Source organism: Pseudophryne corroboree, chromosome 1 (genome assembly GCF_028390025.1).
Source record: "Pseudophryne corroboree isolate aPseCor3 chromosome 1, aPseCor3.hap2, whole genome shotgun sequence".
NCBI classification, from domain to species: Eukaryota; Metazoa; Chordata; class Amphibia; order Anura; family Myobatrachidae; genus Pseudophryne; species Pseudophryne corroboree.
Window position 1 is genome coordinate 157,182,856 of NC_086444.1, and position 21,042 is coordinate 157,203,897.

General features: G+C 44.0%; 1 protein-coding gene across 1 annotated transcript in view; it reads right to left on the reverse strand.

Annotated features, from left to right (window-relative positions):
* Positions 1–21,042, reverse strand: part of SV2C (synaptic vesicle glycoprotein 2C) — a 454,860-nt gene that overhangs the window by 19,266 nt on the left and 414,552 nt on the right. Inside the window, exons 10-11 of the mRNA XM_063963739.1 lie at positions 5,214–5,347; positions 2,751–2,954 (exon numbers count right to left, since the gene is read on the reverse strand). Coding sequence (XP_063819809.1) covers positions 2,751–2,954; positions 5,214–5,347 — 338 coding nt within the window. The remainder of the gene's footprint in view (positions 1–2,750; positions 2,955–5,213; positions 5,348–21,042) is intronic.

Consider the following 21,042-nt stretch of genomic DNA (forward strand, 5'->3'; position numbering starts at 1 on the left):
ATAAAGGGTCTTAACAAAGTTCAGTAGGGAAACATTCTTCAAAGGAAAAGAAGTATTAGAACTCGAGGGCATACATTGAGACTGGAGGGGGGGAGGTTCAGGGGAAATTTAAGGAAAAATTACTTCACAGAAAGGGTAGTGGATAAGTGGAATAGCCTCCCATCAGAGGTGGTAGAGGCTAAGACTGTAGGGCAATTTAAACATGCTTGGGACAGGCATATGAATATCCTTACAAAGAATCAAGGTTAAAAAAGGGTTGAGATTGCCTAAAGGATAAAATAAAAAAGGGGCAGACTAGATGGGCCAAGTGGTTCTTATCTGCCGTCAAATTCTATGTTTCTATGTTTCTATGACTGTTTGCCAATGCACCTACATCTACAGTAAAATTGCAAATGTCTTAAGAATTTTCCAGCTGTAATACAAATACATTAAAACCTAATTCAAAATGGACCTGTCATAGCGCTGTTACGAGGGCTGTGCCGCCGCCTAGGGTAAAAGGGCGAGAGCGCTGTTCCACTCCACTGTCTAGAAAGGTTCTCGTTCTGAGAAGTCACCTATACACAGTGACATCAGACATTTAGGACCTCATTTAGAGTTAGGAGTCTATCTAGTTAAAAGGAGCAATTTTGCACCTTGGGCTGTGCTGACAGATATAAAGGTGGTAGTAAGGTGGGGTGCGACCTAGCATGCCTATGCTTTGATCAAGTCATTATGCTTGGAAGTGAAGACAGCACAGTGCTAATTGGCAGTTTGGCAGAGAGTGAGAGAGACAGTGTGTGTGTGTGTGTGTGTGTGTGTGTGTGTGTGTGTGTGTGTGTGTGTGTGTGTGTGTGTGGGCATTGTATGTATAATGCCAATTTCTGTGGGCATTACATATAAGCGGCACTACTACTACTATGGGCATTACATATAAGTGGCACTACTACTATGGGCATTACATATAAGCAGCACTACTACTACTATGGGCATTACATATAAGCGGCACTACTACTATGGGCATTACATATAAGCAGCACTACTACTATGGGCATTACACAAAAGCGGCACTACTACTACTATGGGCACTATGTAAAAGCAGCACTACTACTATCGGCATTACGCAAAAGCGGCGCTGCAACTATGGTCATTACGTTAAACTGCGCTACTGCTATGGGCATTACGTAAAGGCGGCACTACTACTATGGGCATTACATATAAGCAGCACTACTACTATGGGCATTACTCAAAAGCGGCACTACTACTATGGGCATGACGTATAAGCGGCACTATTAATATGGGCATTATGTAAAAGCAATACTACTACTATGGGTATGACGTATAAGCAGCACTACTACCAGTAGCGAATCTTGCCACGGCAAGCAGGACTTTTGCCCGGGGCGCCGCCTTCCAGAGGGCGCCGGCGCCATCCGGAGGGCGCCGCACCATGGCAAGATTCGCCACTGCTGTGCCCTCCGCTGTCCGCTGTGTTCCCCTGTGAAGGGAACTAGACGCTACGCGTATAGTTTCCCTTCGTGGAGAGGACCTTTGCTGTGCGGTGCACGATGACGTCATCGCGCACCGCTCAGCATTTCAGCGGCGCTACTACTGTACAGGGGGCGTAACTGACCACGCCCCCTGTATGAATCCACGCCCCTATGTCCTGCCCGGGGCGCAAAAAGGGCTCGAACCGGCCCGGACTACTACTATGGGCATTACGTATAAGCCGCACTACTACTATGGGCATTACGTATAAGCAGCGCTACTACTATGGGCATTTAGGTAAAAGCGGCACTACTACTATGGGCATGACGTATAAGCGTCACTACTACTATGGGCATTACGTATATGGGGCACTACTATTGTTGGCATTATGTGTTTAAACTGTGCTACTACTATGGGCACAGTAGCGGATCTTGCCACGGGCAAGCAGGACTTTTGCCCGGGGCGCCGCCATCCGGAGGGCGCCGCACCAGGGCAAGATCCGCTGCTGCTGTGCCCCCCGCTGCCCGCTGCCCCCCGCCGCTGTGCAGGGAAACTAGAGTTTCCCTTCGTGGAGAGGTCCTATACTGTGCGGTGCGCGATGACGTCATTGCGCACCGCACATTAAAGGACCTCTCCACGAAGGGCTTCACAGCGGCCAGCGGCAGGCACATTTCAGAGCGCTACAGTAGTCTGTACAGGGGGCGTAAATGACCACGCCCCCTGTATGAAACCACGCCCCCCATTGCCGCCCGGGGCGCGCAAAGCCCCAGAACCAGCCCTGTATGGGCATTACATATAAAGGGCGCTACTACTATGGGCATTATGTATAAGAGGTGCTAATACCATGAGTGTTACGTATAAGTGGCGCTACTACTATAAGCATTACGTATAAGGGGCGCTACTACTATGGGCATAACGTATAAGGGGCACTGCTACTATGGGCATTACGTATAAGGGGCACTGCTACTACGGGCATTACGTATACAGGGCGCTACTACTATGGGCATTATGTGTATAAGCGGCACTACTACTTGCTGTGTAATGTGAATACGATTGTGCTACTGTGTGGCGTAAATGGAAATGGTGGTACTATTGTGTGGCCTCGCCCATTCCTTGTGAGATCACACCCCTTTTCCCAACGCACACTGTACCTTTGTAAAGTATTGGAGGGCGCAAATTTATAGTTTGCAGGAGGGTGCCGAACACCCTAGCACCGGCCCTGTTTGCATAAATATCATTGTACAGTAACTCGGACTAAAAGCAAGACATCCATAGAGAATGAAACATACCCAGCATTGTTAACCTGCCAATCTTGTCCATTAAAAGGGCTGAGACAATGTTGCCTGGAAGGACGGCCAGAGTACCCAGGAAATTCACAAAATAGATCCAATAGGCACTGTAGTCATCATCAAAGGTGATCTGACATCCCACCTTTGGATTGTCAAACGAGCAGTTTTTGGTATCAGTGTCTATGAACTTGTAGTTTTCAAAATCTGCAAAAACAAATGCGCCCAAATCATCATAAATAGGACATTTACAATGCAACGGGGAAATTCTTCTAGGCAACGCCCTGTATCTTATACAGACGCTGAAGAAAGGTTTACAGTACATATAATCAGAAGTTGTAGGCATTAATCAATGGTTATTTTCCAGTTTCCAAAATTAGTTTGCGTTCAGTTATATTTATTAACACACAGTGGTTTACACCAGAGGTTCTCAAACCTGGTCTTCAAGGCACCCCAGCCGACCTGTTTTTAAGAAGTTTATCCATACTTGGCCACAGGTGACTTAATAAGCACTTCAGTCAATTTGATGTTACCACCTGTGCTGAACCATGGATATACATAAAACCTGGACCGTTGGGGTGCTTAGAAGACCACATATGAGAACCTCTGGTTTACATAATTATAGTTCAGTATGTAAATATTATTAGCGTATTCTTAATATCTTTATGAATCTATATTCTGAAGTAGAATATTTCAGAAGAATTTGTTATTGTTTGCTTCTGTTTTGGATTTGTATAATTACCAAATTACCTGCCACCACCTGCTGCTCATCTGATGCACAGCAGATGTCACTCTTTTCATATTCTGCATGAAACTATATGATAACAGCAAAACAGATGAAACTAAAATAAAGATGAACAAGATGCAATATAAAAGTGCAGAATTTTTGCATCTGTTTTTTTTTTTTAAATATCTCTTGCAAAGTCACAGCAGCGCTCTTGTATTGAGTCTACAATAGAACATTTCAATAGTTCCAAACGGCTTCCAGCATAGAACATCGGTGGTCATTCAGAGTTGTTTGCTCGCTAGCTGCTTTTAGCAGCATTGCAAACACTAGGCCGCCTCCGGGAGTGTATCTTAGCTTAGCAGAATAGCGAACGAAAGATTAGCAGAACTGCTACTAAATAATTCCTTGCAGTTTCTGAGTAGCTCCAGACCTACTCCTAGACTGCAATCACCTCAGTCCGTTTAGTTCCTGGTTTGACGTCACAAACACGCCCTGCGTTCGGCCAGCCACTCCCCCGTTTCTCCAGCCACTCCTGCGTTATTACCTGGCACGCCTGCGTTTTTTAGCACATTCCCTGAAAATGCAGAGTTGCCGCCCAGAAAAACCCACTTCCTGTCAATCACACCACGATCAATCGAGCGTTGAAAAAACGTCGCTCGAGCTTGTGTAAATCTCCAAAGTTTTGTGTTAAATTACTTAGCGCATGCGCGCTGCGTACCATGCGCATTTTCCACCTAATCGCTGCGTTGCGAAAAACGGCAACGAGCGAACAACTCGGAATGACCACCATCATTTGAGGTTGACTAGATTGCATGCAATGATACATTATTACGCTTTCCTCGTCAAAATCCTTTCACAGCTCTAGAATACACAAGTGTAATAAGTTACTGGAATTCTGCATTCCACAATTAATTAATTCTCTGGGTACAGGTACCTATTTTTTTATAGTTACTCAGCATATCACCTGGGAACACTTGTACTTTAATACAACCTCACGGAAACTCTTACAGATCATACTGTATTTACTTTTAGTGCAATAGTTTGCAAGATGCTCAGTTTACTGTTCTATGTATAACAATAGCCAACTCCCTTTCTCCCCATACTAGTACATATTGGAACAGGCACAAAACCTGTCCTTCTCTGGGGAACGTCGGTGTGACTGTACACATACTTGCCTATGACTGTCGGTGTGACTGTACACATACTTGCCTCATTCTGCAGGAGACTCCCTGAAATAGAAGCAATCTCCCTGACTCCCTGAATAGTCCAGCAATCTCCCTGATTGCACCTTAACCCCATTGTGCAGCTGTTACATTCTTGGGGGGAAAAATAAATCACAGATACATACATTCAAATGGGAACATCAGTGTCATTTCCCTGCATTGGTTATAAGGCACAATGATCCCTTTGGCTACATGCATTTTAAATAAAGTTTCTCGTGGCCACTTACAGTATATGGATCCTCTTGTAAAGCACAATACACAAACAAATTCTGCAAAATATAAGAGTCTTTTCTTCAACTAGTAGATCTTTCTAACTCTGGGGCTCATTTACATTTGGATGTAAGTCATTTTTATGACACATCTCTCAGATGTAGCAGTACACGTCCACACGTGTTACTTCCACATCTCCCTGAAATGCTTTTGCAAAAGTATGCAAGTATGACTGTACATAGTATAACATTTTGCAATCAGAACCTATTACTCAATTGTAATGCAGTTGTATAAATACAAACTCACCTGTGTTTACAAAATATGTATTTAAGAAAGTGCAATTTCTAAAGTACGTGTTCAGTGATGTGACATCCTCAAAATAACAATTTACAAACAAGGAGTCTTGAAAGACTACAGACTTAAACTTCATTGCTGTGAACCTGCAAGGTAGAAACACAATTTATCAGGGTTTACAGGTAGCAGCATTTGTAAAATGTTCTTATCAATAACAATCGCAGCTACATATTAACACAGACACAAAAACAGAAATGAAATATGCCCATGTATGGTTTTACCTATATTTTACATTGTACCAGCTGCATGGCAATATACTTGTCTTATATGTATACAAAACATAAAGTCAATTGTCGGCGTTATCAGTATCGCTTCAAATCTGTGTGTATCTAGCAGGGAAGGATTCAGACCTGATCGCTGGGCTGCTAACTTTGCTATCCTGCATTCAGATAGTCGCCGCCCAAGGGGAAGTGTAAATTCGCCGTGCAAGTGTGCGATCGCATGTGTATGCCGAGCTGCAAAAATCCAGTGTGTGCAGTCTCTGCGCAGCCCAGGACTTACTCCTATAGTGCGATGAGAACAGGCTGATCGGGGCCGGAGCTGACGTCCGACACCCTCCCTGAAAACGATTGGGAATGCCTGCGTTTTTCCGGACACGCCCAGTAAACCGTCAGTTACCACCCACAGATGGCCTCTTCCTGTCAATCACCTTGCGAATGCCCGTGCGATCAAAATTTTCGCACAATCCTCTCGCTGACCGGCAATGCCCTTTGTTGTTGGCTGACACACGTGTGCATTGCGGTGCATACCCATGCGCAGTCTATTGCTGACCGCCCGCTGTGCGAAAACACACAGCAGCAATCAGGTCTCAATCACCCCCACAGTTGGCAATATGATGGCGGTAAATTCACAAAAGTCTCCAAAGCAAAGGAAATTTACACCTGAATTATTTCAGATAGTAAAAGTAATATTTTAAGTGTTCCATCAATATGATATAATTTCACACATAAACTGGTAATACTGTATCTTCAAATAACTAATTCAAATAATTACAAATATGCACCTACAGTATACAGAAGTTTTCTTGTTGCTTACCTGTCACTTACAAGACAGAAAAGCCAAAATACCAATAAGGTAACCTAGGCAATTGCCTTCATGGGGAGACCAATGTGGGCAGGCAACAGAACTTGTTTGTGGTTGCCCTATGTTACCTCATCAATATAACCGCACAGCATCACAGACAATATTTAGGTTGTTCAGGGGACATAATATTGTGTTTACAGAAATTATTTGAAATCCATGTGACAAGTGGGGTTAATGTTAGTGTGACCCTTGCCCCACATTCGTCGGCTGTGTAAGCTTTTACTACCTTTCTGGAACAAAATATTTTGTTTGCAGACGTTCAAATATGCGCTGGTCACATGCACACATAATTATTAAGCTTAAAAAATAAGCTGAATGCATAGGAAAAGTAGTTAACCATAACATCAGCTGGTGGCCTTGGCATGTATGTAGATAAACAAGCCGATTAATATGTATTATTCTCCCTTTATATGACTCAAGGCAATGCTGCCTTGGAGGCCACCACCTACTACACCTCCCCTAAATGGAGAATTTCAGGTGCACACTCCAGGCGCCAAGCACTGCTAATAACATTTACAGTAAACTCTGCAATTTAACATACAGCAAAAGAGAGGTGCTTGGCATAATTTTCGGCCAAAAAGATATGGTTCCACTCACTGCGTCCAGGTGACCCCATCATCAGGTGGGTCCCTAACAATGAGGTTCAAGTCCAGGGCATAGACCTGATTTTGTATGTCCGTACTCTGCCACTAACCATTTTTACTGATAAATGTTTGTTAAATAAGGTGATAAATCTCTAACCTATTACAATCCAGAGAAAATCAGATACTTACTCAAGCTATGAGCTGCAGTTAATAAATCTTCTGCAAGCTCTGTTTCCATGAAGTAAACTTTGTTTTATGTAATCCTTAATACAGAGGTTCTCAAACGCGGTCCTCAAGGCACCCCAATGGTCCAGGTTTTAATTATATTCATGCTTGGCCACAGGTGACTTAATTAGTACCTCAGTCAATTTGATTTAACATCTGCGCTGAGCCATGGATAACTGAAAACCTGGACCGTTGGGGTGCCTTGAGGATTGCATTTGAGAACCTCTGCCTTGATATGTTTGTATTATTTATTTAAAAATATGGTATGCCAATAGTACTTTATGAGAGACTTCTAAATTATTATACTTTTCTATGACTAATTCCTAATAGTTTACATGCCCTGAGACTACATCTTATTCTTGGTACTATTAGCACTACTATTAGAAAGTACCTCAGACATTAGACAGATCATTATATACACAAGTATACTTTACTTGATCGCCACTCAATTTTTTGTTATGTGTTAAAAGTATGGGGACAGTTTTTTTTTTTTTTTTACAAATTACAGACATGCAATTCTTAGTTTTTTCATGAAAAGCATCGATAGAAGAGATTTTATCCATGCTATATATCATATGTCTCTGGAGCAGCTGAGCCATACCCAGCTCCCCAACAATGATAGAACAGCACTGGTATACACAGACAGATGTCTCAAGCTGTAAAAAGAGTGAAGAAGTGGACAAGTGGGGAAGTTGCCCATAACAACCAATCAGCTTTGAGGTAGCATTTATTAAGTACCTTTTATAAAATGACAGGTCTGATTGGTTGCTATGGGCGACTTCTTCTCCTTCACTCCTTTTACTGCTTGATACATCAACCCCTAAATGAAAAAACAAAACAAAAAAAGTTTAAATGAAAAAAGGAAGCTTTAGTCAATTAAAGCATTTTATCCTGTATCGTTCCTGCTATCACCCTCCTGAGGTGGCAATAATGATCAGAGGATTGCTGTTCTAATGACAGCTTCCTGCTAAATAGGAGGCGGCTCTAACCGGTAACATGGGGCAACAGTCTTTGCAGGCTAGATGTTTTATAAATAGGGAGACGGCCTACAGTATACCAGCAAAAACACCCATTTTCACTGGATATAGGGGTCTTCTCCCTATTGTAAAGACCAAAACCATTCTACATCTATTAACGTGTGTTACAAAGTGGTCTGTTTCTGCATTGGAACCCACTAAAATAAGTGTATTCTATATATAGAATAGCTGTGTCTGTTTTGAATCTTTATAACATAATCTAATTTAAAGATTTGTTTTAGTCATTATCTCCCAATTATGTATTAGCACATTTCAGAAATATATCATGATCTACCATACGCTGTCCTGCTGCCTGATTGCAGTGGCAGCTGCAGTGGTGCACTCTTAGTACCTTGAATAAACCAACGTAAATATATCTATACTGGAGCTGCTGTCTGTGCTATAAGGCAAATTCCTGACATTAGAATTATTATTACATGTAAAAACAGCACATGCACCATTAATCAGGCTTTTGCAAGAGAAATTCCCTAGATCTTACTCCACTCCAAACCAGCTGTGTAAGAGTGCTGCCAGCGTAGCCCGTATCTCTGGCACACACGCTTAACTACATATATATATATGTACTTATACAGCAAAAAATGAGGCGTCACTCGGAGACTTGTGAAGAAAATTCAATCCATCATATCCTGATGAAGGGGATCATATCGCCTAAACATTGATGTAGTGGATTTAATACACACTTGAATTTTCTTCACAAGTCTCTGAGTGCTGCCTCGTTTTTTTGCTGTATATACTGGGGGTGCAAGTCCCATGTGGAGAGCACCTGAACAAGTAAGCCCTAGGAGCCTCCAGAGTGCTGGTGATGTTGGATTTTATATATATATATATATATATATATATATATATATATATGTATATTTGGAAAAATATAACACCTTTCTCGCGCTAGAAATGTACAGAGCCACACCTTAGGGAAAATACCCCCTGTTAGACGAGGTATGAAATTACAGACAATATAGAAAAAAGTTTCCCCAGGGAGCTGATGTCGTTCTTTGGTATGCACAAGCTTTGTTTGTATAATAAAACAATCTTAAAAAATTAATTTTTTATTTTAAAATACAGTGAATAAAACTGTTTACAATTTGCCCAAGGTAACAATAAATTATGTTTGTACAGACAATAGTTGTGTTGGTAGTTCAAACAACATCAAGAGTGATCTTCCTTGAAGAAATGTCAGAAAACAATGTTTTAACCCAACGCGTTTCGTCCTACAGACTTCATCAGGGGTGTATTATAATCAAAGAATCACAATATGGACATACATCTTATCGTGTCTTCAAAAGGCAAATAAACAATACTTAAAATGGTAATTTTGAATCAATTAGATTTAATTAAGCCCATAAAGCAGCTAGGAGTGTTACTTACTGATGAGAGGCACTATTGCAGTGGTTTGCTTTGTTCAAATTGACACTTGGACGACATCCAGTGATTAGCTGCTCTATGGGCTTAATTTAATCTAATTGGCACTATTGCAGTGGTCTGCTTTGTTCAAATTGACACTTAGACGATATCCAGTGACTAGCTGCTTTATGGGCTTAATTAAATCTAATTGATTCAAAATTACTTATGTAATTTCAAACCGGGCTTTGCCCAGTGGAAAATCACTAAAATGGGTCACTTCTAATTCAAATTGATATTCCATATGGTGAAATTTGGTCCGATACCATTTTAAGTATTGTTTATTTGCCTTTTGAAGACACGATAAGATATATGTCCATATTGTGATTATTTGATTATAATACACCCCTGATGAAGTCTGTAGGACGAAACGCGTTGGAATAAAACATTGTTTTCTGACATTTCTTCAAGGAAGATCACTCTTGATGTTGTTTGAACTACCAACACAACTATTGTTTGTACAAACATAATTTATTGTTACCTTGGGCAAATTGTAAACAGTTTTATTCACTGTATTTTAAAATAAAAAATTTATTTTTTCAGATTGTTTTATTATACAAACAAAGCTTGTGCATGCCAGAAAACGACATCAGCTCCCTGGGGAAACTTTTATATATATATATATATATATATAGTCTCTGGATAATCCGGCACTCTCTATAATAAATCAACCGCCTGTGTGCCCTTGTCCCATAATACAGACATGGAGGAGTTCAGAACAAGCTAATGTTCAAAACGGACACGGCACTCCAGGGCTTGTCTTTAACAAATCTCTTTAATGTCCATCCATATCAATGCTGCGTACATACATATCTAGGGTAGCAATATCCAAAGATATAAGTCATGCAGCAAACAGAAGTAAGCTCACGCATATAGAACAATGCGGCATTTCGGGCCACAGCGGGTCCCTTCGTCAGGTTCAGCGTGTGCAGCAAAAAAAACGTGAATAACATACAATACCCATAACACTTACCTATATAGCGTCCCCATGCCGACGTGGTCGGTCTCAGGGCTGCAAGAAGCTTCCGGTCAAGTCAAAGCGCTTGACAGATGAGGTGATTCGGGAGCGACGGTTGTCATAACAACCCGGTATGCGGAAGCTTCAAAACTGTCCCCGGCCGCTCAGCCTGACAGGGGAGGCTATATACAATGAAAAAGCATACTGTGTGAGAGAAATAGTGAACATACAGAACAAATACAAAACATATAAAAAACAACATATGGTCAGTTACCTAATTCTAAGCCATAATGCAAAACACCACTATATGACAAATCCATATGCTGTATCTATCTACATATTAAAATCAACATGGGATCTGGGCAGACAGATGCATCTACTCAGGTTATAGCACTCTCATTAATAGGCATTATAAAAGGAAAGATTATTACAATGGTTCCTAATCGTTGTTAAGATACAAATTGCATAATACCCTATATCGCTGACATTATGATCCTCCATAATCAAGATCAATTCTATGCAGACACATACATCTGCCTTATTTATATTGTAAATTATTCCAATTTATTTTCTCATTCAAACCCGACGGTTAGATGGTATTAAGTTTCACTATCCATCGAGCTTCCAGTCTATGTAGTGCTAAGACTCTGTCACCCCCTCTCCGTAAAGGAGGAACATGGTCAATTATTTGATAGCGGAGATCCGATAATGTGTGTGCTTTAGAACAGCAATGTCTTGACACTGGTTGTTCGTTAGCGTTACCCGCTAAAGCCTGACTGATATTGGAATGGTGGCGGGCCATTCGTTCCCGTAAGGTACGTGTAGTTAACCCAACATATAGTAACCGACATGGGCATATGATGTAATATATAATAAATTTGGTGGTACAATTAAGGACATGGCAGATGTTAAATTTCTTTTTAGTTTCTGGATGTTCAAAAGAAGACCCAGTAATTAAAGACGAACAAGTAAAGCAAGAGGGACACCGATAGCACCCAGCTTTTTTAATTGAACCGAAAATTCCAGGTTTAAGTGTATAGTCTGTGATGTCAGTTTTTACTAAATAGTCGCGTAAATTGCGACCCCGTTTATAACTAGTCATTACTTGGGTATGTTGAAAGCATGGCAAAGATTTATCTGTCTTAACAATTGGCCAGAGTGCTTTACTGGCACGGGGTATAATGGGACTGGCTGTAGAATATCTGGTAGACCAAATAAATGTATTTTGATCATTTTTCTGATCTGAAGCTCTCTGCAATATACAGTAGCTAGACAATCTTGTTGCATAACTTTATTCTTAGCTAGTTCAAGGTCCTTCCAATTATATCCCCTGTTCTTAAATTTATCAATAACCGTCTGTAATGCATCTTCTAACTGAGAAGGATCACTAGTTATACGGGCCACCCGTAACATTTGCGAATAGGGAAGTCCCCTCTTCAATGGTACTGGGTGGTGACTACTCGCATCCAGCAATGAATTTCGGTCTGTTTTTTTGTAAAAGACTGTAGATGCTAGTTTCCCTTCTTTCAGATGAATTGTAACATCTAAATAATTAATATAGTCAGGTCTACACACAGATGTAAACTTGATAGGACCTGGTATTTGATTAATATTGTGCATCATATCTTGAAATGCTGCCAAACTGCCACTCCATAATCGTCTATGTAACGAATAAACCATCTAATGTTGCTGCTATATGTGGGGTTATCAAAAAACAATTTTTGTCCTTGATCAAACATAAAAACATTTGCGTATGCCGGTGCCACGCTACTTCCCATGGCAACTCCGGCCTGCTGTAAATTAAACACACCATTAAACAAAAAATAATTTTTAGTAAGCACCAGCTCTAATAACTTCAAGAATAATGTTTTATCCAAACCAAAATCATCCCCCACATTACAGATGAATCTACCCATCGCCTCTAAGACCCCTCTATGCGGGATGGAGGTATAGAGGGAGGAGGCATCCATCGTACATAGCAATGTGTCTGCCGGTAAGTGGTCAAACTCCATGATTCTTTTAAGGAACATAGTAGTGTCCTTCAGGTATGTTGGACATTTAGTTACATGTGGTTGGAGTAACGAATCAAGGAACTCCGAAGTGGGTTGATATAAAGAGCCTCTTGCCGACACGATCGGCCGTCCTGGAGGGTTTGCCAAGCTCTTATGCACTTTGGGCAGTGTGTATAGGCATGGGATAATAGGGTATTTTGGAAGTAATGCATCTCTTAGCTTGGAATCCAATAATTTATTTTGGACTGCTTGTTCCAATACAGTGCTAAGTTCCTTATCGAATCTTGTCGTAGGATCAATGTCCAATTTCATGTAGGTGTCAGAACATGCAAGTTGTCGCATCACTTCATCAATATATTGAGTTCTATCCTGTAACACTATACTGCCGCCCTTATCCGCCGGACGGATTATAATTGAAGTATCAGAGCTGAGATATTTAAGTGCTTGTTTTTGATCAAATGATAAATTGTGGTATGAAGGTCAAGGGGTAGCAATAAACCTATTCACAGAGTCATTCATCAATCGACTAAAGGTTTTTAAAGATGGATTAATAGACGTGGGATCAAACGATGAAGTACTGTATTTCTCTAACGTCCTAGTGGATGCTGGGGACTCCGTAAGGACCATGGGGAATAGACGGGCTCCGCAGGAGACAGGGCACTTTAAGAAAGAATTTGGATTCTGGTGTGTTCTGGCTCCTCCCTCTATGTCCAGACTATCTCCAGATATATGTCCCTCTATCTCCAGACCTCAGTTTGAATCTGTGCCCGGACGAGCTGGGTGCTACTTAGTGGGCTCTCCTGAGCTTGCTAAAAAGAAAGTATTTTGTTAGGTTTTTTATTTTCAGAGAGATCTTCTGGCAACAGGCTCTCTGCTACGTGGGACTGAGGGGAGAGAAGCAGCCCTACTCACTGAAGATAGGTCCTGCTTCTTAGGCTACTGGACACCATTAGCTCCAGAGGGATCGTACACAGGATCGCACCCTTGGTCGTCCGATCCCGGAGCCGCGCCGCCTTCCCCCTCGCAGAGCCAGAAGACAGAAGCCGGTGTCAGAAGCAAGAAGACTTCAAAATCGGCGGCAGAAGACTCCAGTCTTCATATGAGGTAGCACACAGCACTGCAGCTGTGCGCCATTGCTCCCACACTAAACCCACATACTCCGGTCACTGTAGGGTGCAGGGCGCAGGGGGGGGCGCCCTGGGCAGCAATTAGGAACCTCTTGACAAAAAGTAGCATATATACAGTTGGGCACTGTATATATGCATGAGCCCCCGCCATTATTTTACACACAAACGCGGGACAGAAGCCCGCCGCTGAGGGGGCGGGACTTCTTCCTCAGCACTCACCAGCGCCATTTTCTCTCTACAGCTCCACTGAGAGGAAGCTCCCCAGGCTCTCCCCTGCAGAATCACGGTAGAAAAGGGTAAAAAGATAAATTTAAATGCACATAAATGCACATAAATTTGGCGCAAATACAATATATACAGCAGCTACTGGGTTAACACTAAGTTACTGTGTGACTCCTGGGACATATAGCGCTGGGGTGTGTGCTGGCATACTCTCTCTCTGTCTCTCCAAAGGGCCTTCTGGGGGAGCCGTCTTCAAAAAGAGCATCCCCTGTGTGTGTGGTGTGTCGGTACGCTTGTGTCGGCATGTTTGACGAGGAAGGCTACGTGGAAGCAGAGCGGGAGCAAATGAATGTGGGGTCGCCGCCGACGGCGCCGACACCCGATTGGATGGATATGTGGAAGGTTTTAAATGATAATATTACTTCCTTGCATAAAAGGTTGGATAAAGCTGAAGCCTTGGGACAGCCGGGGTCTCAGCCCATGCCTGATCCTATGTCGCAGAGGCCGTCAGGGTCTCAGAAGCGCCCACTATCCCAAATTGTTGACACAGATGTCGACACGGATTCTGACTCCAGTGTCGATGGCGATGATGCAAAGTTACAGCCTAAAATGGCTAAAGCCATCCGTTACATGATTAAAGCGATGAAGGATGTGTTGCACATCACAGAGGAAACCCCAGTCCCTGACAAGAGGGTTTATATGTATGGGGAAAAAAGGCAAGAGGTGACCTTTCCCCCTTCACATGAGTTAAATGAGTTATGTGAAAAGGCTTGGGAATCTCCAGATAAAAAACTGCAGATTTCCAAACGGATGCTTATGGCGTATCCTTTCCCGCCAACGGACAGATTACGCTGGGAATCCTCCCCTAGGGTAGACAAAGCTTTAACACGCTTATCCAAGAGGGTAGCCCTGCCGTCACAGGATACGGCCACCCTAAAAGATGCTGCGGATAGAAAGCAGGAGGGTATCCTGAAGTCCATTTATACACATTCAGGTACCCTACTAAGGCCGGCGATTGCGTCGGCCTGGATGTGTAGTGCTGTAGCAGCATGGACAGATACCTTATCTGAGGAACTTGATACCTTGGACAAGGATACTATAGTGCTGACCCTGGGGCATATAAAAGACGCTGTCCTATATATGAGAGATGCTCAAAGAGACATTAGCCTACTGGGCTCTAGAATAAATGCAATGTCGATTTCTGCCAGGAGGGTCCTGTGGACTCGGCAATGGAAGGCGATGCCGACTCAAAAAGGCACATGGAGGTTTTACCTTACAAGGGTGAGGAATTGTTTGGGGACGGTCTCTCGGACCTGGTCTCCACAGCTACGGCTGGAAAGTCAATTTTTTTGCCATATATTCCCTCACAACCTAAGAAAGTACCATATTATCAAATGCAGTCCTTTCGATCACAAAAAGGCAAGAAAGTACGAGGTGCGTTCTTTCTTGCCAGAGGCAGGGGTAGAGGAAAGAAGCTGCACAATACAGCTAGTTCCCAGGAACAGAAGTCCTCCCCGGCTTCCACTAAATCCACCGCATGACGCTGGGGCTCCACAGGCAGAGCTAGGCCTGGTGGGGGCACGTCTCCGAAATTTCAGCCACAAGTGGGTTCACTCCCAGGTGGATCCCTGGGCTATAGAGATAGTGTCTCAGGGATACAAGCTGGAATTCGAAGAGATGCCCCCTCACCGTTACCTCAAATCGGCCCTGCCAGCTTCCCCCTTAGAGAGGGAAATAGTGTTAGCTGCAATTCACAAATTGTATCTTCAGCAGGTGGTAGTAAAGGTTCCCCTCCTTCAACAGGGAAGGGGTTACTATTCGACCATGTTTGTGGTACCGAAACCGGACGGTTCGGTCAGACCCATATTGAATTTAAAATCCCTGAACATATACCTGAAAAGGTTCAAGTTCAAGATGGAATCGCTCAGAGCGGTCATCGCAAGCCTGGAAGGGGGGGATTTTATGGTGTCTCTGGACATAAAGGATGCTTACCTTCATGTCCCCATTTATCCACCTCATCAGGCGTACCTCAGATTTGTGGTACAGGATTGTCATTACCAATTCCAGACGTTGCCGTTTGGTCTCTCCACGGCACCGAGAATATTTACCAAGGTAATGGCGGAGATGATGGTGCTCCTGCGGAAGCAAGGGGTCACAATTATCCCATACTTGGACGATCTCCTCATAAAGGCGAGGTCCAGAGAGCAGTTGCTGATCAGCGTAGCACGCTCTCGGGAAGTGTTACAACAGCACGGCTGGATTCTAAATATACCAAAGTCGCAGCTGATTCCTACGACTCGTCTGCCCTTCCTGGGCATGATTCTGGACACAGACCAGAAGAGGGTTTATCTCCCGATGGAGAAGGCTCAGGAGCTCATGACACTGATCAGAGACCTATTAAAACCAAAACAGGTGTCGGTGCATCACTGCACGCGAGTCCTGGGAAAGATGGTGGCATCATACGAGGCCATTCCATTCGGCAGGTTCCATGCGAGGACCTTTCAATGGGATCTGTTGGACAAGTGGTCCGGATCGCATCTACAGATGCATCGGCTGATCACCCTATCCCCCAGGGCCAGGGTGTCGCTCCTGTGGTGGCTGCAGAGGCTCACCTTCTCAAGGGACGCAGATTCGGCATTCAGGGCTGGGTCCTGGTGACCACGGATGCAAGCCTCCGAGGGTGGGGGGCAGTCACACAGGGAAAAAACTTCCAAGGTCTGTGGTCAAGTCAGGAGACTTGCCTTCACATCAATATCCTGGAACTAAGGGCCATATACAACACCCTACGTCAAGCGGAGACCCTGCTTCGCGACCAACCGGTTCTGATTCAGTCAGACAACATCACCGCAGTGGCTCATGTAAACCGCCAAGGCGGCACAAGGAGCAGGGTGGCGATGGCGGAAGCCACCAGAATTCTTCACTGGGCGGAGAATCATGTAAGAGCACTGTCAGCAGTGTTCATTCCGGGAGTGGACAACTGGGAAGCAGACTTCCTCAGCAGGCACGACATCCACCCGGGAGAGTGGGGACTTCATCAAGAAGTCTTCACGCAGATTGCAAGTCGGTGGGAACTGCCACAGGTGGACATGATGGCATCCCGCCTCAACAAAAAGCTACAGAGGTATTGCGCCAGGTCAAGAGACCCTCAGGCGATAGCTGTAGACGCACTAGTGACACCGTGGGTGTTCCAGTCGGTCTATGTATTCCCTCCTCTTCCTCTCATACCCAAGGTGCTGAGAATCATAAGAAAAAGAGGAGTGAGAACAATACTCATTGTTCCGGATTGGCCAAGAAGGACTTGGTGTCCAGATCTGCAAGAAATGCTCACAGAGGACCCGTGGCCTCTGCCTCTAAGACAGGACTTGTTGCAACAGGGGCCCTGTCTGTTCGAAGACTTACCGCGGCTGCGTTTGACGGCATGGCGGTTGAACGCCGGTTCCTAGCAGAAAAAGGCATTCCGGATGAAGTTATTCCTACGCTGATAAAGGCTAGGAAGGACGTGACGGCTAGACATTATCACCGTATATGGCGAAAATATGTTGCTTGGTGTGAGGCCAGGAATGCCCCTACGGAGGAATTTCAGCTGGGCCGTTTTCTTCACTTCCTACAGTCGGGAGTGACTTTGGGCCTGAAATTGGGTTCCATTAAGGTCCAGATTTCAGCCCTATCCATTTTCTTTCAAAAAGAACTGGCTTCTCTTCCTGAAGTTCAGACGTTTGTAAAGGGAGTGCTGCATATTCAGCCCCCTTTTGTGCCTCCAGTGGCACCTTGGGATCTTAACGTGGTGTTGAGTTTCCTGAAGTCACACTGGTTTGAGCCACTCAAAACGGTGGAGTTAAAATATCTCACGTGGAAGGTGGTCATGCTATTAGCCTTGTCGTCGGTTAGGCGTGTGTCAGAATTAGCGGCTTTGTCACATAAAAGCCCCTATCTGGTTTTCCATATGGACAGGGCAGAATTGCGGACCCGTCCACAATTTCTGCCAAAAGTGGTGTCATCTTTTCATATGAACCAACCTATTGTGGTGCCTGTGGCTACTCGTGACTTGGAGGATTCCGAGTTACTAGATGTGGTCAGGGCTTTGAAGGTTTATGTAGCCAGAACGGCTAGAGTCAGGAAAACTGAGTCGCTGTTTATCCTGTATGCACCCAACAAGCTGGGTGCTCCTGCTTCAAAGCAAACTATTGCTCGCTGGATCTGTAACACGATTCAGCAGGCTCATTCTGCGGCTGGATTGCAGCTTCCAAAATCAGTAAAAGCCCACTCCACAAGGAAGGTGGGCTCTTCTTGGGCGGCTGCCCGAGGGGTCTCGGCATTACAGCTTTGCCGAGCGGCTACTTGGTCAGGTTCAAACACGTTTGCAAAGTTCTACAAGTTTGATACCCTGGCTGAGGAGGACCTTGTGTTTGCTCATTCGGTGCTGCAGAGTCATCCGCACTCTCCCGCCCGTTTGGGAGCTTTGGTATAATCCCCATGGTCCTTACGGAGTCCCCAGCATCCACTAGGACGTTAGAGAAAATAAGATTTTACTTACCGGTAAATCTATTTCTCGTAGTCCGTAGTGGATGCTGGGGCGCCCGTCCCAAGTGCGGACTTCTTCTGCAATGCTTGTATATAGTTATTACTTAAATAAGGGTTATGTTTGGTTGCATCAGGGTTGATCTGATGCTCAGTTGTTGTTCATACTGTTAACTGGGTAAATTTATCACGAGTGATACGGTATGATTGGTGTGACTGGTATGAGTCTTGCCCTGGATTCCAAAATCCTTTCCTTGTACTGTCAGCTCTTCCGGGCACAGTTTCCCTAACTGAGGTCTGGAGGAGGGACATAGAGGGAGGAGCCAGAACACACCAGAATCAAAATTCTTTCTTAAAGTGCCCTGTCTCCTGCGGAGCCCGTCTATTCCCCATGGTCCTTACGGAGTCCCCAGCATCCACTACGGACTACAAGAAATAGATTTACCGGTAAGTAAAATCTTATTTTACGAATGATCTTGCTAGTTGAATCAACCTGAGGGTTAGATGTACTATGCTGAAAAAATTCTCTTAGCCTCAGTTTCCTATTCATTTGGTGCATATCCATTTGCCACTCAAAAGGGTTGTGAGGATTGGTATGAACAAACGTGAGTCCTTTATTCAGCACGGATTCCTCGACTGATGTTAGTTGTCGTGAAGATAAATTGAAAACTAAGTTGTTTTCTTGGCTTTGTTGCCTTTTGTTGATCCTTTGGGTTTGTCTGCCACGCCTCGTTGGCTTGGGCCAGCCTCTGCTCTGGCCCTGGTTGTAGCCCCTAAAGGGGGTCGATTAGCAGATAAAGCATCATCCGAGTCGGCGACAATTAAATCACTGTCGCTATCAGAAAAAATAATGTCCTTTAACTTGACGACCTCTGCGTTGCCGGCATGTTGTACGTGTGGGTCCTTTGTAATTCGATTTCGTGGTATCGGTCCCGGTATCGGTCCCGGTGAGCCATCTATAAACCTGATGATCCTTGTAGTCATTTTGGACTACTTGTAATTTTGATTTTTTTATATTTTAACAGCTCCTTTCTGTAATTATCTATTTGTTGAGCCAATTTAGCCCATGTTACCGCCTGCCCAGGGTCTGACATAATTTCTACATGAGTAGTATTCAAAGTCTCAATCTTGGACTTCGCTACTTGCAGCTCCCGGCCTGCCTCCTCGATAACAAGCAGCATCAAATCGAAACTACATTTATTTAATACAGATACCCATCTGTGGCAAAACTCGGGGGTTCGTCCTCCCTACTGTAGGGGTATTGCGAACCCGGAAGCCCCGAGGAATCAGCTTTTGACGATAATAGTCTGATAAAGTGGACCCGTGCAATAAATAATCGTTTGCGTAAACGTAGTAATTGTTTAAAAACATCATCTACTGTGTCATCCAGTGCCTCAGGCACACAATCCTCTGCAAACAAAATTCGATCAGCTTGAGCTTTACTAAAACTAAGCATGTCGCCCATTTGTAATGACACATTAGTGGCCATAGTGACATCCACTCTGTCACTCTCAGAATTTTCCATGTTGCTCAATATTTCCACTGGTATTCACCAACACAGTTATACTCCAAACAACGATCCAACAATTTCTGTAGGTGCCTTGATACATAGGGGAATGCTCCCCAAACAATGACAGTCTCTGGATAACCTGGCACTCTCTATAATAAATCAACCGCCTGTGTGCCCTTGTCCCATAATACAGACATGGAGGAGTTCAGAACAAGCTAATGTTCAAAACGGACACGGCACTCCAGGGCTTGTCTTTAACAAATCTCTTTAATGTCCATCCATATCAATGCTGCGTACATACATATCTAGGGTAGCAATATCCAAAGATATGTCATGCAGCAAACAGAAGTAAGCTCACGCATATAGGGGGTAATTCCAAGTTGATCGCAGCAGGAATTCTGTTAGCAACTGGGCAAAACCATGTGCACTGCAGGGGGGACAGATATAACATGTGCAGAGAGAGTTAGATTTGGGTGGGGTGTGTTCAATCTGCAATCTAAATTGCAGTGTAAAAATAAAGCAGCCAGTATTACCCTGCACAGAAACAAAATAACCCACCCAAATCTAACTCTCTCTGCAAATGTTATATCTGCCCCCCCTGCAGTGCACATGGTTTTGCCCAACTGCTAAAAAATTTCCTGCTGCGATCAACTTGGAATTACCCCCATAGAACAATGCGACATTTCGGGCCACAGCGGGTCCCTTCGTCAGGTTCAGCGTGTGCAGCCAAAAAAACGTGAATAACATACAATACCCATAACACTTACCTATATAGCGTCCCCATGCCGGCGTGGTCGGTCTCAGGGCCGCGAGGAGCTTCCGGTCAAGGCAAAGTCACTCCCGGATCAGGTCATCTGTCAAGCGCTTTGCCTTGACCGGAAGCTCCTCGCGGCCCAGTGACTGACCACGCCGGCATGGGGACGCTATATAGGTAAGTGTTATGAGTATTGTATGTTATTCACGTTTTTTTTGCTGCACACGCTGAACCTGACGAAGGGACCCGCTGTGGGCCGAAATGCCGCATTGTTCTATATGCGTGAGCTTACTTCTGTTTGCTGCATGACTTATATCCAGTGGTGCAAGTAGAAAAAATGTATTACGGGTACT